Source organism: Hyla sarda, chromosome 2 (assembly GCF_029499605.1).
Source record: "Hyla sarda isolate aHylSar1 chromosome 2, aHylSar1.hap1, whole genome shotgun sequence".
Taxonomy (NCBI): Eukaryota; Metazoa; Chordata; class Amphibia; order Anura; family Hylidae; genus Hyla; species Hyla sarda.
This window is the reverse complement of record NC_079190.1, coordinates 244,076,915-244,102,988: the sequence shown is the minus strand read 5'-3', so window position 1 is coordinate 244,102,988 and position 26,074 is coordinate 244,076,915. Positions and strand designations below refer to the sequence as shown.

Here is a 26,074-nt window from a genome sequence, read left to right as displayed (position 1 = left end):
TTCATTCCCTTCCCCATCCATTTTGCTTCCATTTTGTCTCCTTCCCCATATTTTTTTTTCTTTGTTCTGAAAATCAATAAAAGTGTTACAAAATCCAGCAGTTTAATAATCTATTAGTCTATGCAGTAAGAGTCAGATGGAGTGGACTGCCAGGCAGTGAACAGCAACTGCCACGACCTGTCAATAGATTTTTTAAATGACAGTAACACTTAAGGAAGAACTCCAGTATTTCTTTGCCTACAAAATGCCTATTTCATCCAAGCTCAGTTGTATTACATATATGTAATTGCTGCAGCAGGGTCATATGGTTTCCATTCTGACAACAACAAGAAACTTACATACACTACTAGTGTGTAGACAGAGCATTAGTTTGTCCTGTGTTACTGACTGACCTGTGAACTAGAGGATTACATCATGACCTATCAGATTCATCCTGGCAGCTCAGACTTTTTCTAGCTTCACCCTCTTGTTCATCTCTAGGTCTTTTCTATGAGTAAACTGCTGTTGACTATCTTAAATATGCCATAAGAGGCAAGGATTGCAGTGATATACCATAGTAGGAGAGTCCATACAGTGTTTAGCTGCAGAGTTATACACCTCTCCTGATTACACTATTTGTCTCTCCTGTGAGCAGATTCTGTAGTGTGTCCTGTGTGATGCGGCCTGACACTGCTTTTCCATGTATAAGACCACTGAGACCACTCACAAGGAGTCAGACTGCAGCTGTATCTCATATGAGACTCTATAGTATGTGTGAAAGGACAGGTGTTCTATGTCAAACACTGCACTTTGATATAAATCAGGAAAGAGCAAATGCAGTTACAAGACTCCACCTTCTCTGAAAATCTGGAGGCATAGTGGGAAATTCCATATAAGAGGGGAAATAGGAATCAAAATGACAGAAAATCCATGCATCAAGTAAAATAGGTACACCAAAGGAATACACAAAAACCTCTACATTATTCTCTAATAGGATATGTTGCACTTTATAAGAAAAAATAAATAAAAAAGAGTGCTTCTGTAACTCAGTATGTAGTATTCATACAGATATTCTAAACTACCACCGCACAGGTAGCAGAAGTCCCTTTAATATATTATTCTATATGTAATCATGGATATTTGATGCATTTTAAACAAACCATGTGTTTATTTTCCGGAAATCGCTCTTCTACCCTCCTGTACAGTTGCCGGAAAGTGGCCCGTATGGTAACAGGACAGATCTTCACTGACTTAGCTATTGCTATTAGGAGTTCAGTAAGATAAGACTGGAGATGCTGGGCACTCTGAAGGATTATTTCACTTTCAGTCTGGATCCGATGTAAACCTGTGCACCTAATAGAGAAATGTGAAGCATTTAGTAATGCATAACTAGAAAAATAAGTGTGGTGTATGATATGTCCAGTGTATGTATTTTGACTAGTCATAGTGTCAAAGAATGCACTAGATTACCAGATGTATCAAAGTGGCTCATGCTAGTTAAAAATCTGGTTTCTCTTTAGATTGTCCAGTCTAAATTGTATTAGTTGACTTTTTTATGCCAAAAATGTATAAATATATAAAAAGATGAATTCTGACATAGTTATTATGATTGGGTAGAAGTGTTCATACATTAGGTCACCATGACTGATCATATGGAGAGAAGCTTGAGTTTCTCCTGATTAACTTCCTACATCAGCTTGACCAGTGTAAACTAACTATGAATTATACATCTATAACTAAATGTCATCTTTTACTTGGACAATATTCCTCTGGCTTACCATATTGGTGTCCTAAAGTCATTTTCCTCTGGCTGACCATATTGGTGTCCTAAAGTTATTTTCCTCTGGCTTACCATATTGGTGTCCTAAAGTTATTTTCCTCTGGCTTACCATATTGTGTCCTAAAGTTATTTTCCTCTGGCTTACCATATTGTGTCCTAAAGTTATTTCCTCTGGCTTACCATATTGTGTCCTAAAGTTATTTTCCTCTGTCTTACCATATTGGTGTCCTAAAGTTATTTTCCTCTGGCTTACCATATTGGTGTCCTAAAGTTATTTTCCTCTGGCTTACCATATTGTGTCCTAAAGTTATTTTCCTCTGGCTTACCATATTGTGTCCTAAAGTTATTTCCTCTGGCTTACCATATTGTGTCCTAAAGTTATTTTCCTCTGGCTTACCATATTGTGTCCTAAAGTTATTTCCTCTGGCTTACCATATTGTGTCCTAAAGTTATTTTCCTCTGGCTTACCATATTGTGTCCTAAAGTTATTTCCTCTGGCTTACCATATTGTGTCCTAAAGTTATTTTCCTCTGGCTGACCATATTGTGTCCTAAAGTTATTTTCCTCTGGCTTACCATATTGTGTCCTAAAGTTATTTTCCTCTGGCTTACCATATTGTGTCCTAAAGTTATTTCCTCTGGCTTACCATATTGGTGTCCTAAAGTCATTTTCCTCTGGCTGACCATATTGTGTCCTAAAGTTATTTTCCTCTGGCTTACCATATTGTGTCCTAAAGTTATTTCCTCTGGCTTACCATATTGGTGTCCTAAAGTTATTTCCTCTGGCTTACCATATTGTGTCCTAAAGTTATTTTCCTCTGGCTTACCATATTGTGTCCTAAAGTTATTTTCCTCTGGCTTACCATATTGTGTCCTAAAGTTATTTTCCTCTGGCTTACCATATTGTGTCCTAAAGTTATTTTCCTCTGGCTTACCATATTGTGTCCTAAAGTTATTTTCCTCTGGCTTACCATATTGTGTCCTAAAGTTATTTTCCTCTGGCTTACCATATTGTGTCCTAAAGTTATTTTCCTCTGGCTTACCATATTGTGTCCTAAAGTTATTTTCCTCTGGCTTACCATATTGTGTCCTAAAGTTATTTTCCTCTGGCTTACCATATTGTGTCCTAAAGTTCTTGAGCATTAATGGGTATCCATTAGAAGAAGCAGATAGATTTTCTCCATAGTTACAAGATAAGTGTAGCTTACAATCACTTAATAAAACAGGACCGTATGCAGTAAATAACACTGTCACAGAAGCTTAATACATTTCCTGATTAAACGGTTTTATTGTAACACAATACAGTTCAACAAGTCAGCCACAGACTAAGCGTGTGACAACCATTTGTTTATTGGGCATATTTAGTAATTTACTGTCAGCCTACATAAACTTTAGTAATCAGTAACACAGCAATATAAACAAGCCTAAGAGAGGCATATATACATGTTATCAAAGAAATCTCCAAATATGTAAAGTATATACAGAGACTAGAGCTGAGCGAAGTTACAGTGATTCGATTTGTCATGAACTTCTCTACTTGGCAGTTGCTGACTTTAGCCTGCATAAATTAGTTCAGCTTTCATGTGCTAGGCTGTTGTGCATAAGGAGTACTTTACTACTTCAACTTCCAGACGCATAGTTGAAGCAAAGCCCATAGTATAGAAACTGGATGTGATGGGGTCTAACATTGCCTGTATAAGTTCAAAAGTCAGGAAAAGTACATGGGTGGAAACACACAATGTGGTTGTGTTGGGGTTTGCCATATACATTATATACTCCTGAAACGCTGCTGTTAACCTGCATTGTTTTTTATTCCCTCCCGCAGAACGCCGTATATATATAAGGCGGATGACGCAATACCTTCGCGCATTCCGCCGTATGTATACGCTGTTCATGAAATATGCGCTCCCGCGGCGCTGATCGGACTGATTAGCTGAACACTCCCGTCTGACACCCCGGGTCCCTATTGATTAACCCGATCAGCGATAGGGTGTACATGTGCAGTTGAATCGGCAGGATTTGGAGGTGTCCGGAGATGCAGCGGCGATGATGCGGCGGGTGAGGGCTTCCACCTTACAATTTGCAAAACTGCAACTCCCAGCTTGCCCAGACAGTCTGGGCATGCTGGGAGTTGTAGTTTTGCAACATCTGGAGGACCACAGTTTGAGACCACTGTGTAGTGGTCTCTAAACTATGGCCATCCATATGTTGGAAAACTACAACTCCCAGCATGTCCAGACAGCCAATGCCTGCCTGGGCCTGCTGGGAATTGTAGTTTTGCAACATCTGGAGGACCGCAGTTTTGAGACCACTGTGTAGTGGTCTCTAAACTGTGGCCATCCATATGTTGGAAAACTACAACTCACAGCATGCCCAGACAGCTAACGGCTGTCCGGGCATGCTGGGAGTTGTAGTTTTCAAACATCTGGAGGGCCACACCTTGGCGACCACTGGTCTGCTTCCTGCCCCTAGCTAATTATAGGATGCAGTGTCTTATTTGCACTTTTTTTTTGGGGGGGGGGGGGGTGTATGCGGTCCGGGCCACCAGCAACTATTCCGCGCTCTGCGGCCGGACCGTACCCCGTGTGCAGACTACACTAATTGCTGATCAGTGAATTATTTTTTGGGGTACAGGCATTTTAATTTTTTGCTTTTTTGGGGGGGCGTTTGCAGTCCGGCCACATATCGCAGCAGCGCAAAAAAAAAAAAACTGCGCACAAAAATATGAGCCACTGATCTCTAGGTTTGTTGGCCACCCAGAAATCCAAATTGACCCCACAGTCCTCATGGAAATGGACTTTACGTTTTTTTTTTTCCAGTGACAACTTTGTCAATTTGATGGCGGCTCAAGCCAACTTTTGCGGCCCAGCACCCCGATGCTTTCTTGTGCACACGGCAGAATTTCCGCTGAAGATTTTTCCGCTGAAGATGTGGCAGAAAGACATGTCTATTCTTTCTGTGGAGTCCGCACAGAAGTGCATTGCCGTCTATGAGACATTTCCCAGCACTCGTAGTGCCGGCATGTTCTGCCAGTGCTCCGCTGTCGGTGGAATGTCCGCACGGAAATTTTCCTTGCGGACATCCCACCGTCTGAACATAGCCTCAGCCGTCCTTATGCAAATCACTAATTTAGGCCTCAAATGTGCATGGCGTTCTCTCACTCCGGAGTCCTAGTAATTCAAGGCAACAGTTTAGGGCCACATATGGGGTATTTCCGTACCTGAGAGAAATTGTGTTACAAATTTGGGGGGCTTTTTTCCTTTTACCACTTCTGAAAATGAAAAATTTGGGGCTACACCAGCTTGTTCGTTTAAATTTTTTTTAAATTTCAGGACACAGTGGCTCCTGTGACACCTGTATTGCTTTCTCCTCCTGTGCCCAGTACATCAGGTAGGCCAGGCAATTCCACCTAAGATATAACCTATTCACTTTATACTGGAAGCCTTACGCAAAGATGGGAAAGGCATCAATCTAGCGTCCTTGCTCATTTCCTCCCAGGATTTGTCGCATACCAAAACGGTTGCCTGTGGGGAACTGTCCGTTGTCCTAAAGAGCAAGGATGCTAACTCAGCCGCAAACTCAACATCCACAAGTTTGTCATAGCTTTCAGTAAATTACGGGAAGTTATTTGCTCAGTTAAGCCTGATCGCCAGGAAGAGTTAGATCTGTACATGTTGCAAATCACAAAATTCTCGTACAAATACGGTGGTACACATTTCTACGACTACCACAAGAGTTTCTCGGCCAAAGCGGCAGCAGCGTTAAGTCAGTATGCCTTGGAGTATAATTGGATTGGAGTATAATTGACATTGAGCTGTTTTGCAACCATTTTGCAGGTTTAAAATCCTTGGCGTGCTCAGTCTGCCAGTCAATATTCCACACAGCGGCCTGGTGTGCAGGGGTTAATCAACCAGCTGAGCCTAGTACTAGCAAGACCCCAAATCAGTTGCCTGTGGTTGGCCAGAAATCGGCTCAGCTTTGCAATAATTACAACCTATCGGCATGCAATTACAGTAATTGCCGGCTTTTGCATGTCTGTTTCTTGAGCTACAGAGCACACCCAGGCACGGTGTGCTCTCAGAAAGGTCAGGCCTGACTAGGCGGGGTACAGGTCCCTGCTCTGGTCAATATCCTAGCAGGACACCCCAACACTAACTGGGTGCAGTGGTTGATAGACGGTTTCGTGGAAGGTTTCCACACAGGTCTGATGGCGGTACCCCAATGCACGTATGAATGTACCAACTTGTTGTCAGCATGCAACCACCCCGAAACCGTCACTCAGCTGTTACAGAATGAATTAGACAAAGGCTACATGATTGGCCCTTTTACGTCTTTGCCTTTCGATGCGTGGAGGGTCAGCCCAGTGGGGATTGTTTGCGGTAAATTGAACAATAAAAAATGTCTAATTTATGATTTGTCAGAACCGTATTCATCGTCGTACCCAGCATAAATTCACTTATTCCGTCTGAGGAGTTCACAATGCACTACGCTTCAATTGATGAAGCTATTCAGGTCATACTCTATCTAGGTCAGGGTGCTTGGTTGTCGAAAGCTGATATAGTGGATTCTTTCAAGTTGTTACCGATTCGTCAGGATCTCTGGAAGTAGTACGGGGTTAAGTGGAATGGCTGGTATTACTTTGCAACTAAGCTAACTTTCGGTTGTAATTGCAGTCCCTGGCTCTTTGACCAGCTTGCTCAGGCTTTGCATTGGACTCTTGTCAATGTTGTCAGTTGCACCTACATTATCCATTATCTAGACGATTTCCTCATACTGGAAACGCTGAATGAGGAGCTTGAGGGGCTAAGAAAATAGTTGGGACTGTTCTCAGAAGTAGGGGTACCAGTTTCTCCCAGCAAAACGGAAGGTCCGGCTAGACAGATGACTTTTCTTGGAATAATTCTAGACACCATAAATATGCAAGCCTGGTTGCCGGTAGAAAAACTAACCAGGATGAATGAAGTTATTCATAGGTTGGCATTCACACGAGTCACGACTAAGGTAGAGTTAAAAAGCCTCCTGGGTATGCTGGCATTCGCAATGAGGATAATACCTCAGGGTAGGACGTTTGTCTCCTGGCTATTGATCCTGTTGCACACGGTTCCTCATCAGGACAGTTGTATTCATTTGGAAGCGCAGGCAATGGCCGATCTTATCATGTGGGATGAATATATCATGCAGTGGAATAGGGTGTCTATGTTTGTGCCAGAGTTCTCGGATAGTTAACCTACGATATTCACGGATGCATCATCATCGGTTGGCTCTGGGGCTGTTTGGGGATCTCACTAGCTGGCTGGGCATTGGTCTCCCGAGGTTCTCAACATGACAGGTTTTGACAATACATCGGCGTTATTCGAGGTCTATCCTACTGTAGCAGCTGCATATGTTTGGGGACACAGTTGGGGCAATCAAGCAGTAGTATCCTACTGTGACAATGAGGCTACGGTAGGGATTGTCAACAATGGTAGATCTAAGAATGCTAGGGTTATGTCTTTTATCAGAAGGTTGGTTTTTTTGTCATTACAGCACAAGTTTAACTTTGTTTGTAGGCACATTCCCGGGGTGATGAATGTAGCGGCAGATGCCTTGTCTAGGGCTAATTTCACCTTTTCTCCCAGGTCATGCACCTTGCGGATCCCGTTGGCACTCCGGTTCCGCCTTTCCAAGCACTAACGATGGATTAAAATTCTATGCGCAAGTGGCTGGTAATCTAGGAAAGCCTATGACACTGCCTTCAATGCCTATGTCACTTTCCTTCGACACGTCAACACACCCTTTTCCTTTGATACTACTCTCATCCTGTCGTTTATTGGGATTTTCCACTCATCACTTCACTTGTCACACAACACTATCAAAACATACTTAGCGGGCCTGCAACACTTTATTTAGCTATCATTTCCAGACAGATCTTCTATCATCTCAGTACACGCGGTTAAAGCAGCACTCAGAGGTATTCAGGTGTGGAGTGTGCCTAAGGGTCACTCCAGGAAACCGATTTCAGGGGACATGTTCAGGGCCATGTCAGAAGCATCAGACAAACGCTGTTTGGACACATCCCCAGTCTAGTGATCAAAGCGGCCATGTACCTAGCCTTTTATGGTTTCCTCAGGCCAGGGAAATTCTCAAGTGCCAGAACAAAGTCCAAGCCTTTGCTCAAATCACAATTAAAGGGGTATTCCGGGCAAAAACATCTTTTCCCCTATCGAAAGGATAGAGGATAAGATGTCTGATGGCGGGGGGCCCGCCGCTGGGACCCCCGCGATCTCCCTGCAGCAGCCCGCATTCTATGCGTAGCTGCGTCTGAAGTTTCTGAAACCTCCGGGCTTCCGAGGCGGGGACGTGACATGCCACGCCCCCTCCATTCATGTCATAGAAATCAGACATCTCCCATAGCGATCAGACATCTTATCCCCTATCCTTTCGATAGGGGATAAGATGTTTTTGCCCGGAATACCCCTTTAAAGTGGCGAGATGGTTTCTTTGAGCTCAGGGTCTCTGTCACCAAAACCTGCAGGTGGGGGGCTTCAGTGAGCTACTTTCCTTCACGGAATGCTTGGTGTACGGTGGCGGTACTGGCTGAATTATTGTCAATTCTGGAGCAGATGATCACCCTTTGCTTCCTTTCAGGGCTTCGGCTTTGACCTCGACACAGTTTGCTTCGCACATACGGTCACTTATTACCACGTTGGGGGACACTCCTCAGGATTTCTCAGGTCACTCGTTTCATATCGGGGCAGCATCAGTGGCATCTAGGCACAAGGTTCCTCCCCATGTCATACAGAAGCTAGGCAGGTAGAAGTCATGTTATGCAACTTATGTGCCAAATCCACAGAGTGAGATGGCTGATATTTTTACATATTTGGTATTATGAACTCAATAAAATTATTATGATTTCCTACATGGCTTTGTGTTTTTGCCCTCTAAAGGCTAACATTTTGGGCGCAGTTCAATTATGCATAAGTGTTTAATTAATTTCTCTACAGGTATCAATGGAGAGAGGGCGGATACTGGTATAGGTAAGTTTTGTCATTTACGGGTTGAGCCCTGACCATAAGTGTTAAGCCTATCAAGCTGTATTTGTGGGAGGGGCAATGGGTATTTAACACACGTCCCCCCCCCTCACTCAGGTGCGTGCGTTGCGTTTTGGCGGAACCCTCCCTCCCGCCCTTTTCTTCTTCTAACCTTCCATAGGGTATGCACTCTTAAGGCTAACCCTCTGTTGCGGTTTTTGGGCACAGTTCAACCGCTTTTATCATACAGTGTTATGCATAGGTGTTTAATTTATTTCTCTACAGGTATCAATGGAGAGAGGGCGGATACTGGTATAGGTAAGTCTTGTCATTTAAGGGTTGAGCCCTGACCATAAATGTAATTTTTCATTTGCACAGCCCACTGTTCCAAAAATCTGTCAAATAACAGTGGGGTGTAAATGCTCACTGCATCCCTTATTACATTCCGTGAGGGGTGTCATTTCCAAAATGGGGTTACATGTGTGTGTGTGTGGGGGGGGGTCACTGTTCTGACACCATGGGGGCTTTGTAAACACACATGGCCCCCAACTTAAATTTCAGCCAAATTCTCTCTCCAAAAGCCCAATGGCGCGCCTTCTCTTATGCGCCCCCAGGGCACTTTACATCCGCATATGGGGTATTTTCATACTCAAAAGTAATGGAGTTGAACATTTTTGGGGACTTTTTATCCTATTACCCGTTGTAAAAATGAAAAGTTTGGGGAAACACCAGCATTTTAGTAAAAAAAATAAAAAATTTTATTTTTTTTAACTGGTGCCAGAAAGTTAAACAGATTTATAAATTAGAGGAAACGTGTGTGCAGCTCCTGACCAGGTATTCGAGGTCTATGTGGTTAAATAATTGATCCCCACCGATCAAATTGGGTAAAAAACTAAAATAGAAATTAACCGCACCTCAAGAATACCACCCTATTGGGTACACTATGAATAACTATTGGAGACAGAGGTTTTTGAAAAAAATATATGTAAAAATATGAATAAAATTATCAGAGCAAATGACAATGTCATTGGGCCCTAATGACAACATTGAAAAGATATTTAAAAAAAATAATTATAAAAATCTGCAGAATTTAAACAGCAAATATCTGATAGTCCGGCACTTACGATGGAAATGGCAAAAAAAGTCACTTATTCTTGTTAGAATATGCTACCCACAGTCTCTAGATAGATAAATGGTTAAGTCTCACCGTGGTCGCTGGTCCCGTACTGCGACGGGCCGATGTAAGCGAGTCCTGTACTAGCTGCAGTGATTCAGGCGTATACTCCTAAGCAGATGGAGGGCTTCGGCAGGAGACTTCCGTAGAAGTGGTCCGCGGTGTCGGCATACACCTGTGTTGGTATCGGACCCTCGTTGTGTTGGTTGCAGCTGGACTGTAGCAATAGAGATAGCAGGTTGCAATGCGCACGGTGGGAAGAGATGGTTGGTAGGTGCAGCAGGTGCAAATGAATGATTGTATTGCGTTGTTCTGTGCCGGCTTGCTTCAAAATAATGTAGATAAAATAGCGCTCTGTTCGGACTGTTTAACGGCCTAGACGTGTTTCAGGGTGCTAAAAATGACCCCTTCCTCAGTAGGCAAGTACTTGCCTACTGAGGAAGGGGTCATTTTTAACATGTTCTTTTTTTTTCGTTTTTAGATAGGGGATAAGATGTCTTAGTGCCGGAGTACCCCTTTAAGGGGTTAATACCTGCCTGTTTTTGCTATTTAGTAATTAGTCATGCCTAGGCGGATCAAATATATTTTATTAATACAAAAATGTATGAAAAGGACACAAAAACATTTTGAAATAATTTAAAAACAAATACACAATTAAAGAGATAATGTCCGAAGTAGACAAGAACAAAAAGTGGTGGCTAAAGAGTCATAGTGGTATATAGTGGAAATAACGTTATGATCGTGGGGATCATAACGTGATTTCCACTATATACCACTATGACTCTATGACAGGTCTGAATAATAAAACCCAGAGTAAATTAAACTAAAGGTAGAGCAAAATACCAACAGGAAAATACTATCAACGGAGTAGAACAAAAAAAAAAATCCCAACACAAGTGTACATATAGAATGCCCTAGTGGGAAGATAGCATACTTAGCCACACGCTGAACCCGACATTTCGCTTTCTGCTTCATCCGGGGCAGTTCAGCATGTGGTAAGTGCATGGCAACCAGAGTGTTTTGCCGTCAAATCAGAGAACATGTATTATTACCACTCAAATCCATTCCACGTCACTTTAAACAAAAAACACAATTGACCATGTAGTCATTGGACCACAAAAGGGAAATTGGCCACGAGCATTGGCACAACGTGAGACTCGTTGGATCTTTAGACGTGGAACACCCCATGGATTTAATGAGGTGAATAGCTATGATCCCTTTCTTTAAAGCTTGTACACTTACTTTCCTTGTGGTGCCTTTTCAAATAAGATTGTTTAAAATTAAATTTTTAATTGGTTTTAAATATGTCTACACGACCCAGATGAAGCAGTAAGCGAAACGTCAGGTTTAGTGTGTGGTTAAGTATGCTATCTTCCCACTAGGGCATTCTATTTGTACACTTGTGTCCGGATTTTTTTTGTACTCCTTTGATAGCAATTTCCTGTTGGTATTTTGCTCTACCTTTATTCTAATTTACTCTGGGTTTTACTATTCAGACCTTTGTGCGGATCATAATATGATTTCCTCTATGTACTACTATACCTTGTGACACTTTAGCCACCACTTTTTGTTCTTGTCCACTTCAGACATTATCTCTGTAATTGTGTATTTGTTTCTAAATGATTTTAAAATGTTTTGTGTACTTTCCATGAATTTTTGTAATAATAAAATATATTTGATCTGCTAACACATGTGTTCTTTTGCACGACTTTGGTGTTCAGGTGTTGGGTCTGTTACATTTTATGGGGGTTTTCAGGAGTATATTCTAAATATGGCTAACCATAAGAGAACCACACTACAATGAAATTGTGTATTTTTACCCTCACTTGGTGCACTTAACAGAATGTCTGTCTGACAATTATCATGCTGAACTTCAGAGATCATGGGTGGTAAGGCACGATCTGAAACCACCAACATGGGAACCAACAAAGCGTCTCCTTCTCTAAAAAGAAAACCAAAATCCACAATGCAGAAAGGTCTCATGTGAAGGCAGCTTTATTTTTGTCACGAGTAGATAGACAGATTAAGTATTAAGTGTTACGTTATGCGCTCCGGCCACACACGCTGGCCGTGAGCGCATGGTCCCCTTACCTTCTGCTGCCTCTGGGGCTGGGACTCGCATCGCGGGACACGCCCGCATGCGAGCCAGAGTCTGTCACTCTCCAGGTGTTTCTCCTGCCTCTCTGCTCCGACGCGCGTGTTCCCGTCCCCTAGGGCGCACGCGCACCGGAGCTTTAAGATTTAAAGGGCCAGTACGTTCATTAGTGTAATCCACCTGTGGCTGATTTATAAATTCCTCCACCCTCCTCAGTTCCCTGCCGGATCTTTGTTGCCTTTTGCCTTTGAGAAAACGTTCCTCTGTATTGCCTTGCAGTGTATTAGATCTCTTGCTCTTGTGACTGGACCTTGCTCCTCTGCCACCTGCCTACTGACCTCCTGCTACGTCCTGACTATGCTACTGTGCTGCCTGCCCTGACCTTCTGCTCTCCAGACTACGAGTTGCCTTATCCCTCCTGTGCCTCGCATCTCCTCAGCCACCTGTGGGGTCGAGCCGTGCCAGGGGTAGCGACCTGGGTGCTGGCGGGCTCTGGTAAAAACCAGCGGCACCTTAGACTCCGCTTCCTGGTACGGTCAGAGTCATCTGCCACACAGGTCCAGCGGATCCACATCCTCTGAGGTTCCTGTCTTCAGAAACGTGAGTGTTACATTAAGGTTTCTTTTTGTTTAAAAACTTACACTGCCCCCTGGCAATACTTACCCTGCTTCTTTTATTTCTACTTTACTGGGGTCAAGTTCAATATATTTTTTCTCTTCAAAGATACGATTTATTGTCGGACCAACAACACTATGTAAATACTGTGTTCCTGCCACCTATAAAATAAATAAAAAATAAAATAAAAAACATTACTGTGAATTTGGATGTTTTTTTGGTAAATGCTAGACATAAATATACAGTAACAAACTGGCTATATCTTACTAGCAATAGAATTAAGAAATAAAAATACAAGTAAATGATGTAAACAAACAAAAACACAAGTAACAAGTTTCCTCAATTTATTGCATCGAAATTTAAGAGAATATATATTGTTAATATGCTCCAAATCATTACTTTTGTTGCTGCAGATATGTGGCCAATTTCGTTAAAGGGGTACTCCGCCTGCTGCTGGGGATCCCCGGGATTGGCGCTGCGGCACCCCGCTGTCATTACAGCACAGAGCGAGTTCGCTCTGCACGTAATGACGGGCAGTACAGGGGCTGGAGCATTGTTATGTCACGGCTCCGCCCCTCTTGATGTCACGGCCCGCCCCCCTCAATATCAGTCTATGGGAGGGGGTGTGGCGGTCGTCACGCCCCTGCCATAGACTTGTATTAAGGGGGCGGCCGTGATGTCACGAGGGGCGGAGCCATAACGTCACACTGCTCTGTCCCCTGTATCGCCCGTCATTACGTGCAGAGCTAACTCGCTCTGTGCAGTAATGACAGCGGGGTGCCGCAGCGGGGATCCCGGGGGTCCCCAGCAGCAGGACCGCGGCAATCTGACATCTTATCACCTATCCTTTGGATAGGGGAGAAGATGTCTAGGGGCGGAGTACCCCTTAAAAGAGAATTTTACCTAGAGGGAAATTGTTGCCAGCCTGAGAAACTGTACAAACAGGCAGTATGCAAATCATGGACAAGACCATAAATATCAGTTTTATTTATAGCAAACATTGGTGGTTGTCCCTATACAAGTGAAGGATATAAGTAAAACAATTCAGTGGGAAGTTTATATGACAGAGACTGACATCAGCTACTTGTTACACATGTGCACTCTAACTCTACTCCAGTAGCTTTGTGTCAGTTAGAGACACCATGCTTGTTTTACAAAATTCTGACATTAGCTGTATGTCAGCTTTGTCTTTATCTTGCAAGAAGTTCTTTCCTGCAAGTTAGGTAAAAATGATCTCCTTAATCATGTCTCTACGTAAAGTGCATGGCAGAATAAACAGGTTTTCAATTGGCTTCATTAAGCAACCTTCTTTGGTTCTGTAGATATCTATTAACCCCTTAAGGACCGGGGGTTTTTCCGTTTTTGCATTTTCGTTTTTTGCTCCTTGCCTTTAAAAAATAATAACTCTTTCAATTTTGCACCTAAAAATCCATATGATGGCTTATTTTTTGCGCCACCAATTCTACTTTGTAATGACGTCAGTCATTTTGCCCAAAAATCTACGGTGAAACTGGAAAAAAAATCATTGTGCGACAAAATTGAAAAAAAACGCTGTTTTATAACTTTTGGGGGCTTCCGTTTCTACGTAGTACATTTTTCGGTAAAAATGACACCTGATATTTATTCTGTAGGTCCATACGATTAAAATGATACGCTACTTATATAGGTTTGATTTTGTCGGACTTCTGGAAAAAATCATAACTACATGCAGGAAAATTTATACGTTTAAAATTGTCATCTTCTGACCCCTATAACTTTTTTTATTTTCCGTGTATGGGGCGGTATGAGGGCTCATTTTTTGCGCCGTCATCTGACGTTTTTAACGGTACCATTTTTGCATTGATAGGACTTATTGATCGCCTTTTATTCATTTTTAAATGATATAAAAAGTGACCAAAAATGCACTATGTTGGACTTTGGAATTTTTTTGCACGCACGCCATTGACCGAGCGGTTTAATTAATGATATATTTTTATAATTCGGACATTTCCGCACGCGGTGATACCATATATGTTTATTTTTATTTACACTGTGTTTTTTTTTATTGGAAAAGGGGGGTGATTCAAACTTTTAATAGGGGAGGAGTTAAATGATCTTTATTCACTTTTTTTTCACTTTTTTTTTGCAGTGTTATAGGTCCCATAGGGACCTATAACACTGCACACACTGATCTTTATCATTAATCACTGGTTTCTCATAAGAAACCAGTGATCAACGATTCTGCCGCATGACTGCTCATGCCTGGATCTCAGGCACTGAGCAGTCATTCGGCGATCGGACAGCGAGGTCAGCTGTTCGGGATGTCGCGATTAGCCGCGGCTATCCCGAACAGCCCGACTGAGCTAGCCGGGAACTTTCACTTTTAGCCGCGCAGCTCAGCTCTGAGCGCGTGGCTAAAGGGTTAATAGCGCGCGGCGCCGTGATCGGCGCTGCACGCTATTAGAGGCGGGTCCCGGCTTCACTATGACGCCGGGCCCGCCGTGATATGACGCGGGGTTACTGTGTAACCCCGCGTTATATCAGAAGAGCAGGACCAAGGAAGTACCGGTACGTCCTTGGTCCTTAAGGGGTTAAAGGGGTACTACCATGCTGACAACTTATCTCCTATCTAAAGGATAGGGGATAAGTTGCCTGATTGCGAGGGGTCCTGCCGCTTGGGACCCCCGCGATCTCGCACGCAGCACCCCGTTCTCATCAGGCATCGGAGCGAACATCCGGTGATCATGACATCACAGCTCCGCCCCCGTGTGACATCACGCTCCGCCCCTCACTGCAAGTCTATGGCAGGGGGCGAGACAGCTGTCTCGCCCCCTGCCATAGACTTACATTGAGGGGGCGGAGCCATGACGTCACGATACTCCGGCCCTGTGATCGGCAGTTATCAGACCTGGAGTGATGTTCGCTCCGGAGCCTGATGAGAGCGGGGTGTTGCGTGCAAGATTGCGGGGGACCCCGCGAAATCAGGCAACTTATCCCCTATCCTTTAGATAGGGTATAAGTTGTCAGCACGGTAGTACCTCTTTAACTCCCCTCTTGTGGACAGCTGGTAGTCATGGTTCTCGTCCAAAAGTTATGCTTTAGAAGCAGCAATGATGTAATTTTGGCTGAGTGCACATCAGACTCCCTGCTCAGTCTTATCTTGGCTTATTCATCATGTCTGACCGTTGCAGGCATTATGCTTTAGCTTGGGAAGTCAGACCCAGGAGCAGGTGACCTGCTTCTGGCCGCTGCCATCTACCAGCAGTCCAGGGAGTAAGATCAGACAGCAGTGGCAGAGTGAGAGTAATTGGGAGATGAGACAACCCCTTTTACTAATATTTCTTAAAATGGGCACTGCCATTTGCAATAACTTTTTTTTATATAATCTAGATCATAACATAATATGTATATTTGTACATTGGTTAAAATATTTGTATATTTTTGGGTGAAAAAATACCATCATGTCCTTGCATTGAAGCTATGTGACACCCCCCCCCCCCCCCCCAGCAAATAGCTGCAATAGCTGCAGAGACAAGACAGCATTTTTTCACCAACATATAAAAAATATACTTATAATGCTATCATCTACACTATATAAAAATGCATAAGTTATAGTTCTATATCAAACACAGTACAACAAGCAAAATTATTGTTCATATCACCTATTCACATTAACACTTTAGGGACGTTTACACAGACAGTGAGTTTCCTGCTGTGAGTTTGAGATGCAGAGGGACGTTCCTTATAAGGTATAAAGATGTATATAGGTGCCAGGAGGATAAAATTAACCAAACCTTTGGTTTTGTTGATCACTGTTTGTAAAGTTATATAAAAATGCCTTTTTTGCTTAAGACTCAAAGTGGTCGTGATGAATAACCCCTTAAGGACATTTTTTTTTTTTGCTCTTTTGCTTTTTTCTATTGGTCTTCTAAAAGCCATAACACTTTAACCCCTTAACGACACAGGATGTCCTGGTGAGCTGGTACTTACCGCACCAAGACGTACATTTACGTCCTATGCATAACTGCGAGCATCGGATCGATGCTGGCATCAGGCGCAGCAGGTCCCGGCTGCTGATAGCAGCCAGGGACCCACCCGTAATGGCGGACATCCGCGATCGTGCGGATGTCCGCCATTAACCCCTCAGATGCCGTGATCAATACAGATCATGGCATCTGCAGCATCGCGGTACTTTAAATGGATGATCTGATCACCCGCAGCGCTGCCGCGGCGATCCGATCGTCCAGCATGGCGGCCGGAGGTTCCACCTTGCCCCGGCCGTCTCCCGGGGTTTTCTGCTCTGGTCTGCGATCGAGCAGACCAGAACAGAAGATGATCGATAATGCTAATCAGAGCTATGTCCTATATATAGCACTGAACAGTGTTAGCAAGCGAATGATTGCTATAAATAGTCCCCTATGGGGACTATTAAAGTGTAAAAATAAAAGTAAAAAATAAAAGTTAAAAAAATGTGAAAAACCCCCTCCCCCAATAAAACGTAAATTGTCCCATTTTCCCTATTTCACCCCAAAAAGTGTAAAAAAAATTTTTATATACATATTTGGTATCGCCGCGTGCGTAAATATCCCAACTATTAAAATAAAATGTTAATGATACTGTACAGTGAACGGCGTGAACGTAAAAAAAAAGTCCAAAATAGCTGCTTTTTTGTAACATTTTATTCCAAAAAAAATTGAGAAAAAAGCATTCAAAGTTTTATATAAGCAAATCTCAATAAAAAGTACAGATCACGGCGCAAAAAATGAGCCCTCATACCGCCGCTTCTATGGAAAAATGAAAAAGTTATAGGTCTTCAAAATAGGGGGATTTTAAACGTACTAATTTGGTTAAACAGTTTGCGATTTTTTTAAGCGCAAGAGTAATAGAAAAGTATATTATCATTGGTATCATTTTAATCGTATTGACCCAAAAGAATAAAGAACACATGTCATTTTACCGTAAATTGTGCGGCGTGAAAACGAAACCTTCCAAAATTAGCAAAATTGCGGTTTTCTTTTTAATTTCCCCACACAAATAGTATTTTTTTGGTTGTATCATACATTTTATGGTAAAGTGAGTGATGGCATTACAATGGACAACTGGTCATGCAAAAAACAAGCCCTCATGCTAGTCTGTGGAGGAAAATATAAAAGAGTTATGATTTTTTGAAGGCTAGGAGGAAAAAACGAAAATGTAAAAATAAAATTTTTTGAGTACTTAAAGGGGTACTCTGCCCCTAGACATCTTATCCCCTATCCAAAGCATAGGGTATAAGATGTCAGATCGCCGCGGTCCCGCTGCTGGGGAGCCCTGGGATCCCCGCTGCGGCACTGCGCTATCATTACAGCACAGAGCGAGTTCGCTCTGCACGTAATGACGGGCAGTACAGGGGCCGGAGCTTCGTTACGTCACGGCTCCGCCTCTCGTGATGTCACGTCCCGCCCCTTTCAATACAAGTCTATGGGAGGGAGCGTGGCGGTCATCTCGCCCCCTCCCCTAGACTTGCATTAAGGGGACGGGCCGTGATGTCACGAGGGGCGGAGCCATGATGTCACGCTGCTCCATCCCCCGTATCGCCCGTCATTACGCACAGAGCGAACTCGCTCTGTGCTGTAATGAGAGCAGGGTGCCGCAGCGGGGATCCCAGAGCTCCCCAGCAGCGGCTTCGCGGCGATCTGAAATCTTATCCCCTATCATTTGGATAGGATATAAGATGTCTAGGGGCGGAGTACCCCTTTAAGGCCCAAATGGGCTGAGTCCTTAAGGGGTTAAAATTTCCACTTACAGACCCATATAAGGGCTTGTCTTTTGCATCACCAACTGTGCTCTGTAATGACATCACTTATTTTACCACCAAATTTACAGCAAAATGAGAAAAGATATTTGTGTTTCTTCAGTGGGCTTCTGTTTTAACTCTTCTGAACAAATGATATGCTATATCTATTCTATAGGTCCATACGATTAAAACAATACCCAATTTATATAGGTTTTATTTTTGTATAAAATTTAGTCCTCTTCTAACCCCTATAACTTTCTTATTTTTGCATATGAGGGCTCATTTTCTTCACCATGATCTTATAGGGGAACTCCAGTGGAAAAAAATGTTTTTAAACTAACTGGTGCCAGAAAGTTAAACAGATTTGTAAATTACTTCTATTTAAAACAGTGCTCTCTGCTGACACCTCTGTCTGTGTCAGGAATTGTCCAGAGCGGGAGAGGTTTTCTGTGGGGATATTATTCTACTCTGGACAGTTCCTGACATGGACAGAGGTGTCAGCAGAGAACACTGTTGTCAGACAGAAAATACATTCACAAATTTCTCTGCTTCATACAGCAGCTAATTACAGGAAGGATCAACATTTTTTAATAGAAGTAATTTACAAATCTGTTTAACTTTCAGGCACCAGTTGATTTGAAAACATTTGTTTTCCACTTGTTTCCATCAGAGTTCCCCTTTAAGTTTTTACTGATACATTCTTGTTTTGATGGGACCTTTTGATCGCTTGTTATTCAGAAGCAACAAAAAATATGCAATTGACTTTTTTTTTACATTTACGCCACCGTGCGGTTAAATTAGCTTTAAATTTAAATAGTTCGGACATTTACGCAGGCGGTAATACCACATTTGTTTATATTTATTTTGTTTAAATAATTTTATTTAGAAGGGGGTGATTCAAACTTTTATTAGGGAAGGGGATTATTCATATGTATTAACTTCTTTTAACACTTTATTCAACGTTTTAGGAGACTATTACATAGGAGATCACTGATCGGTGTTATCAGTGCTCAATGTCTGGGCAAGGGGTTAATATATAGGGCTCGACTTTCAGCCATGAATGTCAATCAGACAAAGCAGGGTGGGGATGAGGTAGCTGCTGCAGCTCAGCACCGCCAGGTTCAGCAGCTAAAAAGGCACTTTTATAACAGCAACTTTAGCAAAACTATAGGGTTTGTTAATTTGTATCCCCCCTGGCCTATATGAAGGATTTGCAGCTTTACCTGGTACAGAGTTGACTAGTTTCCTTTACATGCAAAAATTCTTCCTTTAGACAACACTATACGAAGATAAGGTGTTGACAGTTTACTGTTTATACAAATAACAGTATTCAGTAAGGTGTTAAGTTCACCCAATTGGTGGCTGCAACCCGACCGAATTTTGCTCATTGTACATACTGTTTGTAGGAGATTCAAGGTTCTCCATCAGGAAAGCAGCTCTGACTATTATAAATATATATATATAAGGGATCAACCGATATCGTTTTTTTAGGGCCGATACCGATAATCGGTGCAGGTTAGGGCTGATAGCCGATAACTTATACCGATATTCCGGTTTAAGTTATCGGCTATTTATCCCCCCGCGACACCGCTGCAGATCATTGATTTAAAGCGGGCCGATACCGATAATGCCCAAAATCGTGATTATTGGCCGATAATATCAGCCCACAAAGTAAGATCTAAAAACAACATGATTATAAAAAGTAGGCAAACCTATCATACCTTAAGAAATGATTCCATTGACTTAGAAGCTAAAGAGTTGCTTCTGAATAAAGTGTTTGGTTCATCTGAGGTAATTATGGAAAAAAAAAAAAAGAAACATTTTGTTAAGGACAGTGAACACTTCTAGCTTAATGCTCAGTTTCTTGTGTACCCAGACTTAAAGTAGGGCTGCAGACTTTACCAGTGTGTTACGTCCCCAGGCTAAAAGCAGGGCTGTAAACTTTACCAGTGTGGTATGTCCCCAGGCTAAAAGCAGGGCTGTAAACTTTACCAGTGTGGTATGTCCCCAGGCTAAAAGCAGGGCTGCAAACTTTACCAGTGTGGTATGTCCCCAGGCTAAAAGCAGGACTGCAGACTTTACCAGTGTGGTATGTCCCCAGGCTAAAAGCAGGACTGCAGACTTTACCAGTGTGGTATGTCCCCAGGCTAAAAGCAGGACTGCAGACTTTACCAGTGTGGTATGTCCCCAGGCTAAAAGCAGGACTGCAGACTTTACCAGTGTGTTATGTCCCCAGGCTAAAAGCAGGACTGCAGACTTTACCAGTGTGGTATGTCCCCAGGCTAAAAGCAGGACTGCAGACTTTACCAGTGTGGTATGTCCCCAGGCTAAAAGCAGGACTGCAGACTTTACCAGTGTGGTATGTCCCCAGGCTAAAAGCAGGACTGCAGACTTTACCAGTGTGTTATGTCCCCAGGCTAAAAGCAGGACTGCAGACTTTACCAGTGTGTTATGTCCCCAGGCTAAAAGCAGGACTGCAGACTTTACCAGTGTGTTATGTCCCCAGGCTAAAAGCAGGACTGCAGACTTTACCAGTGTGTTATGTCCCCAGGCTAAAAGCAGGACTGCAGACTTTACCAGTGTGTTATGTACCCAGGCTTATTACCTGTTCTCCTAAAGGGAAGCTGATCCTTTTAAAGAATCCCATGTTCCATTTATAAAATAAATGATGTGATGTGTCATGTTAACAAAACAAGCTATATTTGTAAATAAATAATTAGGGGCGTTTCTAAAAACTGAACTTGCTTGCTCAGTTTAGATAAAAAAAATGATGGGCAAAGTGATGTTCGTGCGCCAACTTTATCAAATGGCGCACGGATGTTGATGAATGCCCGCTGAACTGCTCTGTTTAAATGTCGCAGAGCAGTGGCTGGCCGTGCGACAATTGTATTAAAAGTCGCACGAACCTTAATGCAATTGTCACATGGAGAGATATAGGGCAGGGTTGAATTGCCTTGTCATTTCTTCTAAATCTGGTCCGTGCGACTTTTCACAGAAAAGTCGCACATGATAAATTAGAGACCACTGCACAAAGTGATCTAAATCAGATCACTTTGTGGTCATAAAAATTAAACATTGTAAATGAAATGTCACAGGAAAAGTCGCATGGGACCAGCCGACGACTTTTCCTGCGACAAATTTAGACGTAAAAAGCCATCTAAATTGTTTGATAAATTCCCCTCAATATCCCTGTGGAAAGCATATACCTAATAAGTTGGGTAACTTTGAAAATACACTGCATTACTTGACTTGTTCAGATACTAGATAATAATACATTTTAGTAATCCATGGTAAGCCAACATCTGCACAGATATTGCTCTGGTGATTTGTATTTTGTAATATTTACACCAGGAACTGAACAGCAATATGAACCATGATACATTTTGGAATAAAGTGCTAGATGGGATAAAGCTCATGATCAGAGCAAGATAAATAATGTAATGCAAAGTATTCATAAAAATCCCTTTTACTAAATGATGAATTCTTTATCTCTTATGTTTGCAGATGCTATGTAAATGTATTTCCATGATTACAGACAAACAAATAAATGCTGTGTTGTCAGGTCATTCAGTTATACTTATTTCAATGCATTCTCTACTTTTTAATAACCTACAATTTGTAGGCTGACATAGAGAAGGAAGTGTAAAGACATACTGACATTGGTGCAAGTCTGTGATTCTGAATAAAGTGCGTAAAGTGTGTACACTGGTAACCCACATAGGTAATCTCAGTCACAACATCTGCAAAAGATCACTTATAAAACATGTTCTACTTACTTGTTTTATCAAGTTCTAGTCTGAAGAGCAGATCCAAGAATTCCTTTGCTAGCCCTTGTCCGAAAAAGATTTTTACAAGGTTGGCTGCCACTTCCTGTCTACACTCAGCTGATGTGGTCTCGTCAATCAGAGTTATTAAATGCCCACTTTTTTCCTATTAAAACATTTTTTTAAGGATTTAAGTGTTTCACAACAAATGTATTTAATAAAACAATACAGTAAATAAAACGACAGTTCTTTATACAGATTCATAACTCGCTTCTTTGTTAAAGTGCTTATACACATTAGACAACCTCAACAGATCTCGCCAATATAGGTGGATATAGAGACCACCCAATTTTAGATGTTGGTAGAATAAAGGACTAAGCGTGTTGCATTTCAACTTGCCTGATTACTTGCTGATGTAATTTAGCAACTTATTCTGAAATAAGCATATACTCTTGGCTGAGTGTGAAACTATAAATGGAAACAGGAGAAACAGCTGTTGTGTGTGTATGTTAGCCACAGGAGTATTCTGATGTACAGTTTCAAGTGCTTTACCCAATGAAATTGTTTATTTATGTCTACGCAGATTTCAGAACAAATATTATTTACCAAGTGTCACATTTTGATATTTGGAGTAAGAGTCTCCCGGTCAATTCAATATTGTGAAATATGCAGTAACAGATGTGGTGTCATCATAGAGCTAAGAGCGACATCTACTCTTGCACCATTAACCCCTCAGATGCAGTGATCAATACAGATCTGCGGCACTACGGTCAGTAAAATGGATGATCGGATCGCCCGCGGGGATCCAGTCATCCGTGATGGCGGACGGAGATCCCCTCACCTGCCTCTGTCCGTCTCCAGGGGTCGTTTGCTCTGGTCTGCAGACCAGAGTAGAAGATCGCCGATAACCAAAAGCCCTATGCATAGCACTGAACAGTATTAGCAATCAAATGATTGCTATAAATAGTCCCCTATGGAGACATAAAAAGTGTAAAAAAAGAAGGAAAATAAAAGTAAAAAAAATGTAAAAATATTTAAAAATCCCCTCCATTAATAAAAATGTAAATAGTCCCTTTTTCCCATTTTACCCCCAAAAAGCGTAAGAAATAATAATTAATAAACATATTTGGTATCGCCGCGTGCATAAATGTCCGAACTATCAAAATATAATGTTAATCATCCTGTACGGTGAACAGCGTTAAAAAAAACACAAAAGCCCAAAATTGCTGCTTTTTTGTCACATTATATTCCCCAAAAAAAGTTATAGGATGTCAAATTTGAGGGATTTTAAACGCACTAATTTGGTTAAAAAGTTTGAGATTTTTTTTTAAGCGGTACAATAATAGAAAAGTATGTAATTATGAGTATTATTTTAATCGTATCGACCGATAGAATAAAGAAAATTTTTTATTTTTACTGTAAATTGTACAGCGTGAAAACCAAACCTTCCAAAATTAGCAAAATTGCGTTTTTTTAATCAATGTCCACACACAAATAGAATTTTTTGTTTATTTTCCCATACATTTTATGGTAAAATGAGTGATGTCAATACAAAGGACAACTGGTCGTGCAAAAAACAAGTCCTCATACTCGTCTGTGGATGGAAATATAAAAAAGTTATGATTTTTAGAAGGTGAGGAGAAAAAAAAAAAATGCAAAAACAAAATTGTCTGCGCCCTTAACCTGTTCAGGACCCAAGACGTATGCATACGTCTTGGGACCCTGGTACTTAAGGACCCAGGACGTATGCATACGTCCTGAGTCATTCCGGTCTCCGCCGCTCGCCGAGCGGAGATCGGAAGCGGATGCCTGCTGAAATCGTTCAGCAGGCATCCAGGGCAAATGCCGAGGGGGGCCATGTAGGCCCCCCATGTCGGCGATCGCCGCAAATCGAGAGGGAAATCGCCCCTGCGATCTGCGGTGATACCGGGCTGATCGGGTCTCTGGGACCCGACCGCCCGGTAATTTTGCATGATCCCGGTTGTCACAGACAGCCAGGACCATGCTGAAGTATAGGAGCGAGGTGGCAAGCCTGCCACCTCCTCCTATCCCCTGCAATTCCTCGGTTAGCTAACCGACCAATCGCAGGGGGGGGGGGGGGGGTTACTTCCTCCCGCCCTGCCCGGCCCCTAGAAGTCTGGAGAGAACGGGAGGAAGACCGGAGGACACGGTGGGGGACGGGGGAGTGCTGGGGCTCGGCCCCGGTACTTACCTCGTCCCTGAAAACCCGGATCCCGGCGGCAGAGACGGCAGCGGTGGCGACAGGTGAGTGGATCTTCGGCGGCGGCGTGGGACCTTTGCAGCAGTCCAGACCGCCGTAAAGCGATCTGGACTGCTCCATCTGGTCCCCTTACACTACAACTCCCAGCATGCCCAGACAGCCCTTGCCCAGACAGCCCAGCATGCAGTTTTGCAACATCTGGAGGTCCACAGTTTGGAGACCACTGTGCTCTTCCAGATGTTGCAAAACTACACATCCTCAGCATGCCCTTACTGTCCAGGCATGCTGGGAAGTGTAGTTCTGTAACATCTGGCCCTTCAGATGTTGCAGAACTACATCTCCCAGCATGCCTGGACAGTTTTGGTATACTGAGAGTTGTAGTTTTGCAACATCTGGAAGGGCACAGATTGGGAACCACTGTATTAGTGGTCTGCAAACTGTAGTCCTCCAGATGTTGCAAAACTACAACTCCAAGCATGCTGGGAGTTGTAGTTCGGCAACATCTGGCTCTAAAGATGTTGCCAAACTACTACTTCCAGCATGCCTGAGAATGTTTGGGAGTAGTGGTTTTGCAACGACTGGAGGCACACTGGTTGGGAAACATTGTCTGTTTCCTAACTCAGTGTTTCCCAACCCGTGTGCCTTCAGCTTTTGCAAAACTATAACTACCAGCATGCACTGATAGACTATGCATGCTGGGAGTTGTAGTTTTGCAACAGCTGGAGCACCCCCCCCCCCTGTGAATGTATGGGCTTACAGTGAGTATCAGGCTGCAAGTTTACGATGCAGCAAATTTTGCGCGGCAGCTCAAACTCGCAGCGGGAAACTTGCTGCAATCCCCCGCCCGTGTGACTGTACCCTAAAAACACTACATTACACTAACACAAAATAAAATAAAAAGTAAAAAACACTACATATACACATACCCCTACACAGCCCCCCTCCCCTCCCCAATAAAAATGAAAAACGTCTGGTACGCCACTGTTTCCAAAATGGAGCCTCCAGCTGTTGCAAAACAACAACTCCCAGTATTGCCGGACAGCCGTTGACTGTCCAAGCATGCTGGGAGTTTTGCAACAGCTGGAGGCACCCTGTTTAGGAATCACTGGCGTAGAATACCCCTATGTCCAACCCTATGCAAATCCCTAATTCAGGCCTCAAATGCACATGGCATTCTCTCACTTCGGAGCCCTGTCGTATTTCAAGGCAACAGTTTAGGGCCACATATGGGGTATCGCCGTACTCGGGAGATATTGCCTAACAAATTTTGGGGGGCTTTTTCTCCTTTCACCCCTTATGAAAAGGTGAAGTTGGGGTCTTCACCAGCATGTTAGTGTAAAAAAAATAAAAAAATTTACACTAACATGCTGGTGTTGCCCTATACTTTTCATTTTGACAAGAGGTAAAGGGGAAAAAATCCCCCCAAAATTTGTAATGCAGTTTCTCCCGACTACGGAGATACCCCATATGTGGGCACAAAGTGCTCTGGGGGCGCACAACAAGGCCCAGAAGGGAGAGTGCGCCATGTACATTTGAGGTGGTTTGCACAGGGGTGGCTGATTGTTACAGCGGTTTTGACAAACGCAAAAAAAAAAACCCACCTGTGACCCCATTTCGGAAACTAAACCCCTCAGGAATGTAATGAGGGGTGCAGTGAGAATTTACCCCCCACTGGTGTCTGA

General features: G+C 42.8%; 1 protein-coding gene across 3 annotated transcripts in view; it reads right to left on the bottom strand.

Moving 5' to 3' along the window:
• LOC130355929 (ras GTPase-activating protein 4-like) overlaps positions 1 to 26,074 on the bottom strand; it is a 262,095-nt gene that overhangs the window by 33,255 nt on the left and 202,766 nt on the right. For all 3 annotated transcript variants that reach the window (XM_056556793.1, XM_056556794.1, XM_056556795.1), the window contains exons 10-13: positions 22,184 to 22,337; positions 20,129 to 20,193; positions 12,701 to 12,813; positions 1,140 to 1,332 (exon numbers count right to left, since the gene is read on the bottom strand). In XM_056556793.1, the coding sequence (XP_056412768.1) occupies positions 1,140 to 1,332; positions 12,701 to 12,813; positions 20,129 to 20,193; positions 22,184 to 22,337 (525 nt within the window). The remainder of the gene's footprint in view (positions 1 to 1,139; positions 1,333 to 12,700; positions 12,814 to 20,128; positions 20,194 to 22,183; positions 22,338 to 26,074) is intronic.